The 12341-nt window shown below is 38.5% G+C and overlaps 1 protein-coding gene across 1 annotated transcript in view; it reads right to left on the bottom strand.

Annotated features, from left to right (window-relative positions):
* Positions 1–7831, bottom strand: part of ALK (anaplastic lymphoma receptor tyrosine kinase) — a 219971-nt gene extending 212140 nt beyond the window's left edge. The window contains exons 1-2 of the mRNA XM_010577848.1: positions 7810–7831; positions 7230–7394 (exon numbers count right to left, since the gene is read on the bottom strand). Coding sequence (XP_010576150.1) covers positions 7230–7394; positions 7810–7831 — 187 coding nt within the window. The remainder of the gene's footprint in view (positions 1–7229; positions 7395–7809) is intronic.
* Positions 7832–12341: the final 4510 nt, after the last annotated feature.

The following is a 12341-nucleotide window of genomic DNA, read 5'->3' as shown; positions in this document are numbered from 1 at the left end:
TTGACTCTTTAGAGCAGGCTCATTAAAGGGAAATAATTTTGCAATAACAAAGCACAAGTGTAGTACTAATGAGAAGAGCAAGCTGCAAAATGCTAAGAACACCTGGTCCATTTCTTGTACTGACAGAGCATGAGCTGGAATCTGACCATCATAAAAAGGCTGCATTTTTTTTTCTTCACAGCCCAATGGACTCTGGAAGCAAGCTTGGTTTGCATTAAGTGTATTAATATTGCATAAATTCCTACAGGGCTCTGTTGTAACACTTGATAGGTATATGTTGCCAAGTTGATTATCAAAATTTAAATTGCAACTAGAACAGCCAGAACTATTCACTGTGAATAATATTTTTTTATTTTAAAACCCTTTCTGTTTACAAAGAACTTGACAGTCATCCCTACAAATCCATAAATCTCTCATTCGCAGTAAGATTGATGAATAATTTTCAGTCCATGTGTTGCTTCCAGATCTCACTTACTTCTTCTACTATTTCACTTGTGGTATGTAGCTGATCCTTCAACTCACACACAACAATTATTTCCACTGACTCAATGACTAAATCTTAAAGAGGAAAATAACTAATAGAAAACTGAATCCCACTTTGACTACAAATCTTCATAGGATACCTGTATTTTATCTGAATGCTTACAAATAACAAAATTAGGGTGGCATCATACCACAGCAGTATCTTTTTAAGGACTATTCAACCCTCTGGACTGAATCTTTGCGGACTAGGATGATCCACATCCTTCTCCAGGATTAAAGAGGGGTGCAATAAACATTCAGCTCTGCAAGTTTTTTTGTCAAAATTTGCGATAGTTTCAAAGACATTTTTCTTCCAAAATAGAAATTCTCCTGAGAAGACAATTCTGGGTTTTTTTCAGACCCACCCTGTCAAAACCTCACACTTCATGTAATGATTTACTAAAGAAAAGAAGAAATACTCTGATATCTTGTTTAAAAGACACATAAGAGATCAATTCTATGAGATCAAGGCATATCCTCAAACCAGTCTTAAGGTTTAACGTAAAGGGAAGACTTTTGTCTGTCTAGCATAAGCCCAGCTACTCTCTTTACCCTTTATTCTTTCCCCTGGTAAACAGCTATCTTTTTCAGAGATAATTTTTTTCCCAACTTTTAGTGGGATTGTAGATGTTACAAGTCTTTTTTCTGCTTAAGATTCCTACATGAAAAATAACTTCTACTTACTTCTTGCAAGCCCACATTGATTTATACTCTACTGTTTTGTTAATAAAGTGATAATCTGAAACAAAATATTATTTATTATCTTTTATTATCTGCCTCATTCTTCTTTGTCTGAGGAATCATAAATTAAAGTCAACAGCCATTTTATAATCCTGCAGTTCATTATCTCCCATTTGCTAATATGCTCAGTGCCTTAGCCTTGCTCCATTTCTTTAGTAATAATTACAAAAATCAAAACCACATTAACACAATGTGCAGATACTTCTTGTTTCAGAACTTACGTAAGAGCTTTTCAACTAATCAGTGGCTGGTTAGGACACTGTCCTCATTCATCTCCCACTTCCCCTGCTATCCTTCATGAAAGTTTAAACTACATTTTCCATTAAGGAGTTGTCTCAATTGGTGTTCACATTTGCAGGGTGGCTTATTACTTTTTTGATTCTTATTTGAAATAGTGGCCATACCTCCCCAACTTTTCTCTTCATCTGAAATTTTTATCAGGTAGCTGCATATTTTCACGGTCCTGAAATCTTCAGATAACAGAAGTAGAAATTCACTTACTTTATCTAGCATCACAAGATTTAAAAGAGGAGCAGGCAACCTGCTTGCATCACCATAGTCAGGAGTGGTCAAGCCTCTAATCCTTCAAGTTTAAAACTGCATTTATGGTTGGAAACAGATCACTCTGACATTCGGTCAAGCGCAGATTTGGATCCAGTTTGTGTGTACTTGTTTTGGGTCCAGCTGCTGCTGGTCCTACCTCCTTAAATACACAAGACTAACTTTGTACTAGTGGTTTCTCTCTTCCTCTTCCTTGTAAAATTTGACTAAGAAGAAAGCCACAACTGTGCTCCCATATCAGGGACCACGATTACTGCCCTCCACGAGTCCATGGGCAACACAGCAATGCAATGTTGCTGACAGGAAGCTCAGCCAGTGCCTCTCTGGAGGAAGGAAAATACAAGCACTGCGATGAGGTAGCAGGAGAGATGAATTCTGGAAAGGCACACTTTCTGATGGATGTTAAACCACCTGCTCCTCAGAGCTCTATCCTAGAGGCCCCCATAATACAGAAAACCCTGGGTTTGAATCAAGAGTTGAAAGGCACAGAATTTATGGCTGGTTTGACCTATCTCAGGTTTATCAGAGAGGCAAATGACTCACTTGAGCATGACAAACACGTATGTCCACACAGCTGCAAAGTGCAACTTCCTCGGTCTACAAACTCTATCATTCTAACCACAAACTGGGTTGTCTAACCTGCCTCCTTAGGAAATACTGCCACAGTTGCAAGATCTCCAATTCCTCATATTTCATTACGATAGACTGCAGTACATTTGCTGGTATAATATATTATGAAGGATCATAAATAATTAAGAATTAATCACACTTGTCAAAATAAATAAATGCAGTCAGTGATGCAGAATGCTTGAATTTTTTATAGCATCTTTTTGCTTATTCATGAATTAAGAGAAAAGAAGTCTACTAATCCACAATGGATTGCCTACTCATTACAGCACATACAGGCCCGATTCAGATTCCAACAGTGGAGATTTTCCTGTCAATCTTTAGCACATCAATGGAATTTTAACCTTAAACCTCTGATCCTGCAGAAAGCTACATAAGTTTGACTTGGAAATATTAGTAGCTCCAGCAGATCTTCACATACCATGTCGGGCCTAGCTGGCAGATACACTAATGATTCTACCACCCACTGGTCCACTTACAAGATGGAGGGGAATGGAGGAGAGTGAAGCATTTTAGCACAAAATTCCCCCCACCTCCCCCCCAAAAAATAAAATACCTCGATAGCCTCCCTTCTATAGATTTCTATAGACAGACAGTCCTGCAGTTCTTCCTACCAAATACCCAATATTTTTGCATGGTTCGATACCATTCACAAGGCTTTAAGAGAATAGCAAATAATATTAAATGTTTAAATAGCACCTTTTCTCCGACTCTCCAAATTGGTCCAAAACCCTTAGTGCGTTTCTCTCCTTTTTCGAAGAGAAGAAAAAACTGGGCTGGGTGGTGAGGGAGGGACACACCACCACACCAGCCCTACCAGCACAGACCAAAGATCCATTACCTTCAGACATCTGGCTCTGAAAACAGACAGGTGTAGATACATAGGAAAGAATATATGATCAGGGAGAGCAAACAGTTGCACCTCCCCATCACTGGCCTTCAGGGATCTATTGTGCAAGGACTTTCTGAGCCAGAAAAGGTTGTCTTGAGAATTTAGTAGCTATAACTATTTTTCTTCCCTGCACATATTCTGTCAATTTGCGGACCCACCAACAATACCCTGTGGAAGAAGGTTCCACAGTTTTACTGTTTGTTACATACTGAAGGATCTCCTTTTGTTTTGAACATGACATCTACTAATTTCATCTGATGCTGTCCAATTCTGTACTAGAAGAAATAATGAATATTCCTTCTGTACTCATCCTTTCGGTGCTTTATACAGTCTTGGGAGTTTATAAACCATTATACATCTTTTATAAGGATTTTATAAAATTCTGTGATTTTTATAAAGCTCTGCCATGTATTCCTTTAGATGTCTCCTGCAGGCAGGGTAACCCTAGTTAATTTAAGTGTTCCTAAAAGACAGCCATTACATACTTTAGATCATCCTTGTTTCCATTCTTTTAATAACTTCCCCAGCTGTACTAAATGATTTTTGATGCCCAGAAACCAGAACAGAATGCTGCATTTTAGATACAGCTACCCCCACACCTATATTACAGCATATTGTTCCTATTTTGTACTCCCTTTCCAGGAAGTCCCAACATGACATTTACTTTGTGACTGCTACTGCGTTTATGTTTTCACAGCTCTATTCTTACCCCAAAATCAGCTTCAGTGATTATAGCCAGCTCAGAATCTGTGCTTATATATGCCAAACTCTGATTGTTTCTCCCACCACCTCAATTCAAATAAATTTCACCTGACACTACTATTCTGTTAAGCATCCTTTTTCAATTCCTTGCAAACCAGACCTCCAATCTTTTACCCTGAATAATTTAATAGCAAACTTTGCCGCCTCACCATCTATCCCTATTCAGAAGATCAATGATTTGTGTGACACCGCATGCTGAACATGCCAAGTGAGTGGAACAGTCAGATGTGACTGTAACCAAATGCTGAGACATCTGAAAGTAGTTCTTCCTCTAGGCAGCTTGATCCATGCTGATTTGTTCTGATTCCTTGAGACTGAGCTGCATCATGCTGCGGGGACAGGGGCAAAAAAACAGAAGTTCTTCCAATGTCTCTCTTTGGGAGATCTACCAATGATTTGCTACTGAACCTTATACAGAAACTTATACAAAGCATAATGAATTATACGCAAGGCATTTGTCTGTATCAATGTCTTGACATGACTTGATAGCCAAGTGACAAGGATGAGCTAAACCATCCCAAAATCTAGTTATGCTATCTGTTTATCTCTGTGCATTACTGTCTGCAAAGTAGATGAAATGAGATTGAGATAATTGGAAGTACAATTTGCAGGAAACACTGGGGGTTGGAATTACTGTGCTTAATTATTTCAAATTGAAACAGACCACACAACTATCTGTGCCAAGCAGCTGTAATTAAAGTGATTTAAAATAGAGAGATGCTAGCTCCAAGTGTTGATTTTCAAATGAGTCTTTATATGCACAAGAGTTAAAGTCATCTAGGAGTTGCAGACCTACAGATCTGCTGAGGGGCTTAAGAGAAAATTACCACTGACTATGTCCAACATGCCTGATAAAAAAAAAAACAAAAACAAAACCAACACAAAAAAACCCACAAAAACCAAACAAATAAAACACCTCAAACAACCCACCCTGGCACCCCACAAACCTAATCCACTCAATGTGACACTGAGTGCTTGCTCCTCAGAATAGGAGAAAACAGCAGAACACAAGCTTCAGCTTAAGTTGCCTATATTCCAGATGAAGAAAAAAACCCCAAAACTTTGGGCTTAGAAATGGAGTTTTATCCCAATAGGCAACTGGAAATCATCAACCAATACTACCCTTGGGTTTTGGGCTATGGGGCCAGCCAAGAGTCTCCCCTTCTTCTGCTTTGACAGACATATAAAACTGAATATAGACAAGGTATAACTTTACCGAAAAGAATCCAAAAGAAACATACATTGACAATATGCAGCACTGCAGCAACCCGGCCAGGCGCTACACCTGGAACAATACATTTATTTCCTCATTGGTTTTCCTCATTTTTTTCCCTAGTCCAGGAAAGTGACAGCTACTCTTATCAATTCAAAACAAGCAGGTTTTAATTCCTAAATTTCAACAGCATCTGGCTTGCACTAGAATTTAAGAAAAAGGAGAACAGCAGCAGACACTCTGATTTACCTCAAACTTCCGCTTAACTGTATCTTTGTAGCAAGAAATTTAGTGTGCGCATGTATGTTCTTTGATGTGAAAATTAGAAGATATTTGCATGCATGACAAATGTGGTCCATCTGCTTTACACATGACAGATCCCACCAAAATGACTCAGTTTGCTGATGAATCAGTGCTCAAGCAATGGGCCTTAAAAGTTAATTTATAATGGCTATCTGGGGAAAAGTACTATGCTATTGATACAGATGAGAAAACAGAATTAAAGAATATGAATGAGAGCTGCACTGAAACTTTTCCTCAGTATTTGCCTGAGCATAAGAACTGTTACAAGCAGTCAGACTGCAGGTCTGCAAAGTCAAATGCCATCTCTGACACTGGCTACCGAGAAAAGGATCCTTTCACTTGCAGCTTTCTGTATAAGGGGCTTCTTGAGTCAGCGACTGTAAAAAGACTATTGAATTAAATAACCAGTTATGAATGTATTCTGCAAGAATTCATCTGATATTTCTTTAAACTTATGCATACTTCTGGCCTCCATAACATTAATTCATGCATCTTATTACTACAGTTTATACAGGTACTACATGAAAAAACACCTCCTCTTGCTTGTTCTATACCCAGCACCCACTAATTTCACAGCTGCTTCCCATTGCTCTTCAATGTGCATTTTTATAGACCTCTAAGTCCTACCATTGCAGACAGAATAAAGAATCTTTGTCTGTTATTTTTTCCTAGTACGGAAACTGTTCCATATCCCTGATAATCTTTGTTGTCCTTCCCTATACCTCTTTCTTTGCCTGGATAAAGCTTGTAGCCCTAACTCGCCCATTTCCATTTTGTAACTCCATTCCCACCAACACCATCCAACCCTTATGGGGAGAGGTTTCAAGCAGGTGTCACTAACAGCAGGAAGGATGTTAAGAATTTTTCTGCTTTCCCAGGATTAGAAGAGCACAAACACGTCTAAAAATCTTTTTAGAGCTTACAGTCTTCATGAAATACGCTGCTGTTCACAGATATGATCATGAGCAGGAAAAATAACTCCAACAAACCAAATTTTCTTCCAAGGAAGAAGAAAAGTCTGTTGCACTCCCCTCTTTCAGGCTTCCTAGCTCTCCTTAGAGACAGTAACTTTTTTCTTATATTAAGGGAAAACCCCACCTTTTGTTTTCTTACCAAACAGAAAACCTAAGCCATGGACACAAGGATATTGCCTAAAATGGTCTGCAAATAAGCAAGCAGTAAACAGGACCTAGAGCAGCAGTAAAACCAGACCATTTTATTCATCTCTTGCAAACACTGAATGACCTTAAAACACAGGCACCATAGTTCTCATTCAAACACCATCCACAGAAAGGGTCAGCCTGATTCACATTTTACACAAGACTATATTTGATATTTTGCTTCCCTTATATATGATGCAGATTGCCTTTAGACAAAAACAGATCTTTCAAGTGCAAAATTACTTCCTTTGTTTGTCACATTGTTTGCATTCATTGCCTGCTGCAGTAAAAGGATTATAGCTGTCTTCAGTATTTTAGGAGGACACGTTTGTTTGGGTGGGGCTTTGGGGTTTTTTGTTAGGGATTTTTTGGGGGGTGGGAGTGAGGGTGTTTTGTTTTTAAAACTAACCACTACACTGAAGGCATTACATAGTTGTATTCATCTTACCTTTAGGTGTATTCTCAGAGTGATCTCTCTCTGGCCCATCTGGGATGTTTAGCTGTGAGATCTCCTCTGCACTCAGTCTGAGCCATGCGTTGTTGAGGGTTTCCTCATCTTTTGAGGTAAGGGAATATTCCAGCTCACAAGGAGATTCAAAATTGCAGTCAAATACTGGAAAAAGAAAACAGACATAGAACATTACCAAGTTAATTAAATCCAGCTTCCTCTGTGCTGGAAGGTGTGTATACATGTGTATAGACACTCATTTTATACTTTAGTAATTTAAGGCTTGCTTTTTTCCATAATGAGGTAGAAAGAAACAGAGGAAGTCCATAAACAGACAGGAAAAAATGTGTCCAAAATGGACCACACAGAGAGGCAGCAGCAAAGCAAAAGGAAAGCCCAAGAGCCAGTAATTCCCCTTTGGGACAGATAAAAGGGCAGCACAGGCTAAAGCAGGGAAAGGCATCATCTAGACTGAAAGGGAAATAGCTTAGTCAATTGATAAAATGGGACAGAAAGCCAATCTCTTCAGGGATGCTGGTTCAAATTCAACCAGGGCCTTTATAGTGCAAAGACTACTAACATGCTTCATAGTCACGTTCCATCCCAGTGAGCACAGGACTCTGCAAAGCAAATCATATATCCTGGGCATATGAGACGTGCTGGTAGCCATAGGGACTGTACTTTTCCAAGCAACCTTCTGACCTCCTGGGTTTTAAACGCTTCACTGAGGCAGCAGAAGCAGCAGAAGCTTGATCTGCTGCCATGAAATTTCAGTCTTCAGGCAGTACAACCAGCATCTGCCTGCAACACAGACATTTCTTTTTGAGATGTTTCTTTTTCAGAAACCAGTTACCCTACTGGTGCAACTATAATTCACTTCCCGGTGTCCAATTTACCATCACACCGTAATTCAAGTTGCTTAACGCAACATGCAGTGGCAACCTGCACAAATTTTACTTTTAATAGTCAACATTGCTAAATCTTCTGGAATGCCCTGTATACATTTGCTTTTGTCACCACAGTCAGCACTCAACACAATATTCAGTAACAGAAAGAAACTATTTCTGAACTAAATCCATGTTTCTGAAAAGGCTAGATCCATTTGAAAAAGCCCAACAAAAAAATCCAGCTCTTCTTTGGAGTTTTCTACACTGTCCACTGTCCTGCCATGGCTATGCAAGTAGAACAAATAATCTGAATTGACATTAGTCAAATTAACTAATTTTTTTTAAACTTCAATTACATTCTCTATTAAACATCTAATTTCTTCTTAGTGTGCACAGATTTATGTAGTTCAGCCTATTCTCCTGGTGATATAGCATTTTCTAATCTGCAGGTTAATGCTGTTGCCCTCTTGCTATACTTTTCCCAGCTAATTTGCCTTTTTAACAGCAAGCTCGAAGGAACAGAGTCTATTTTTCCAGTTTATATTTGATTTTCTTAATCAGGTGCTTTATCATTCACTCAGCATTTTGAACGCTTCACTACACCATGGAAACCATATAATGTAAGGAATCCATATGCACCACAAGCAGCAGTAACAAGGATTATACCTATTTCCTTAAATTTGAATGCACAAGTTGCTACCCTCTTCAGGTCTCTATGTTATCAATATAAATTTCATGATACATGAAGCACACTTCAATTTAGGCAGCAGGGAACAGAGGATATATTCATGCTATACAGTTTACTACTGCAATATCACACCCAAACCTCAGACCACTTATTTCTAGTCCCTGAGATGTTCTTTAAAAAAAAGAAAAATAAACCCAACTTTTTTTTAACCCTATAAAGTGTTAAGAGTCTATTAAACTTTGTATCAAAGCCCAAATGGACAAAAGGGCAAGTAAACACTCAGCTATGTGTTACAGAAGATATATCATCATTACTGTATAGTTTAGTTACAGAAAAGACCTTTAGTAGTACGTGCTTTAAGGTGCTGTCAAAAAAAAAAAAAAAGGCAGGGGGGAGAAACACAGCTCATACAACTTTTTTGACGGAACCCACACAATGACAGAGGGGAAAGCCCAGGCCAAGGACAACATGTGGCAAGAGCAATCATTTCAAATCAACTATTTCATTCTTTGTGGGCTTCTCTCCCCCATCAGTCTCTCATATTTTCATGAGCTTTCCAGCAGTCACTGTTGCTGCCACTCCCCTCCCATCCAGCTGCTGGGAACAGAAGCCTCTGTGCTCTCTTATCCTCTTGCCCCCAAGCAGAGAAACCTTTCATGGATATCCACAAGACACTCTCATTTTCCTCCTCCAGTCCTCACCCCCTGACACTCTGATTACAGTGCCTAGAAGCACTCGATAACCAGCTCAGCTCCCCCATTCAGTCTCACTTTCCAGAACCTCCTCCTCAAAAGAGAGCTATCAATCAGTTGTGGAGCCCTTAACACAGCAGGCCTCTGACTTACAACTGGGACAACTTAATTGGGGTATGTGATTAAATAACAGTCATCACATTTAGTGTTATGACCCCTGCAGACAACTAAAGCCTCTGGCTGAAGGGGGGAAAGTAAAGGAAGAAAGGCAAGTAACAATACCATTTCTTTCGCTCTCAATGAATAGCCTACAGAGAAGTGGACATAATCTGACATGCCTGTTGTGGTCAAGCTGAATGGTCTTTACAACAGGTTATTCCCTGAAAGAGGAGGAGACTATTTGGCTCATACATCTGAGAGCATCAGCGATTTAATGAGAACATACTTGCATCTTTTACAGAACTTTATACTCCCCCCACATTACCAGAATATCTGCACTCTTCATAGGCTCTTATTTAAATTAGTCTCGTATTAGACACAAATTTCAGTGCTATTATCCTATGCAGTACAAAGAAAGCATTTATTTGTCATCATATCTGACGCAACACAGCAAAGTCTATGCAAATAGCATCCAGTCTTCCAAGCCTAATGTTAACTTCCTACCCTTAGGCTTTCCTTTTTTGATGATGTCCTTCACTATTGACAATGCAATAAACTTCATAAAAAAGGTATTATATACAATACATTTTTTTTTTTTCACTGATAAGCTGCTCTTGGTGTGGTAGCTGCTACAAGACCATATAAACAACATTTGCAAATACAGAACCTTCACAATATTTGAATTGCTGCCACAAATCACCTGCTATTTTTTATGTCTCTGCATAAAAAAAGGTCTCCTTCCTTTTTTACTTTTGTCTTAACATGTTTAAATGTGACACCAAATTGTTTTTTTTTTTCTTGCCCAGCTAAGCACATAAAGAAGTATCCATTTGCCTTTGGAAGCTGAATAAAAGCCGTTCTGCCCTTTTCTGAAAAACAGCAAACACTGCAGGAAAGGTAATTACACCTAACACAACTTTTAGTGATTATTTTTTAAACCTACTACCAATATATATTGACTGGATACAGAGCTTTAGGAGTTGAATGGTGTGCCTAGTCAGTAAAGTGGAAATTTTTTTTGTGATTTTTGGTGGGTTTTTTTAAAGAGATGTCACAGAGATTTATATCTGGTGTATGCATTTATGTCACAGCTACATTAACTTTATAGATACTAAAGGCTCTATAGGAATTTAAGTTCCAGCAAATTGCAAAGTGTCTTTTTAGAGATATTGCAAAAAAACCCCAACCCCTTGTCCAACAATCTTTTGCATCTGCAACCACTGGATGCTAGAGAGACAGAACAGCTAATTTATTAGAAATCTATTTCAGCATCATTACACCTTTAAAAAGGAAACAAAAGTTATGCTTATAATCAAATTAAGGTAAACACCTATTTTAAAAAAGGCTGTAGATATCAACCATTTCAATTTCTAGTATGTAAGAAGATACAGGATACCAATGATAGACTGAAAAGTAAATTAAGCTACTATCCGATTGAAAAGACAATGGAATCTGTGTGTGTGTCTGATGACATTAGTGTCCTGCAAGTGCTTCAATTTATTTATTTTTAATCAACGTACCTAACAGCAATAATTTGTGCAAACAGCTAAAATATCTGGCAACTACATCTGTTTCAATTAAACTGATTAGGGTTTTCTAATAAACAAATGACTTTAAATAGTAGTATAAATAATACTCCAAAACACAGTAATCTGCAGGAAGTATCTTTTTACATTGCTGCAGGTCAGATTACAGATCATTCACTCTTTGGATGATCTTAGGTCATTTGTGTAACCACACATCACAGAAACATGCCTTACTTTGAACAAAAATAATCTAATTTAAAGAGAGATATAAAAAGCCTGTTCTTGTTAAGAAACTACTCTTATTATCCTTTCTTCAGTTGCCCAACAACAGACTACGTTTATTTGTTTTAAACCACATCTCCTTTCAACCACAAAAATCTTACCAGCAGGTAATTTCCTCTTAGACTTCTTCTTTCTAGTTCTACATGTGTCTGACTTAAAAGGGTCCTTTTCACTCCTGGTCTGCTGGCTCTTACAAACCACTCCTCCACCATTACTCTCAGCTGGTCACCCCTTTGAAAAGGTGTGGTTGCTTTCTTACCTCACTATAATAGACAAGGGAGCAGGTAGAGGTTCTCTGTTCTCAGAAGGACCAGCTTAGAGATGTACATCCTAAGTGGCATCTCATCAGCTTAAACATAACTAATTCGTACTACATCTACAGAAACAAATGCACAATGTAAAGGTCACTTACCCCGACCAAAACAGGACCACAACCTCCCTCAAGAACGCACCTCCTCCAGCGGCAACAATTGCAGCAGCAATGTAGAAACAGATAAAATATTCTTGCACAGGATGTCTTTTTTTATACAAATATTGACAGATATTCCTCGTGGAGGAGACATAATTTAAGTTGTATAGTAGAGATGTGCTCTGCTGAGTGAGCTTTGAGACCTCCATCAATACCCACTAACCTCTATTATACTCATGTTATAAGGCCTATAAGCTTTTAATTTATGACAGGGAAATGACAAATTGATTTTCCAGTTATTAATCCTAGGGACACAGCCAGTTCCTAAAGCCTTCCCTATTCCCTCTGGGCAAAAAAGGGCAAAGGGCATTCAATCTAAGGGTTTCGATTGCCTCATCAGGCCCTTCTGAATTTCTATCCACCAATATAGGGGTACACATATGGGGTGATACAAGGAAGCCTGCAGCAG

Source organism: Haliaeetus leucocephalus, unplaced genomic scaffold (assembly GCF_000737465.1).
Source record: "Haliaeetus leucocephalus isolate CR32 unplaced genomic scaffold, Haliaeetus_leucocephalus-4.0 Scaffold577, whole genome shotgun sequence".
Taxonomy (NCBI): domain Eukaryota; kingdom Metazoa; phylum Chordata; class Aves; order Accipitriformes; family Accipitridae; genus Haliaeetus; species Haliaeetus leucocephalus.
The sequence above is the reverse complement of the archived record's forward strand: the minus strand, read 5'-3'. Positions and strand labels throughout refer to the sequence as shown.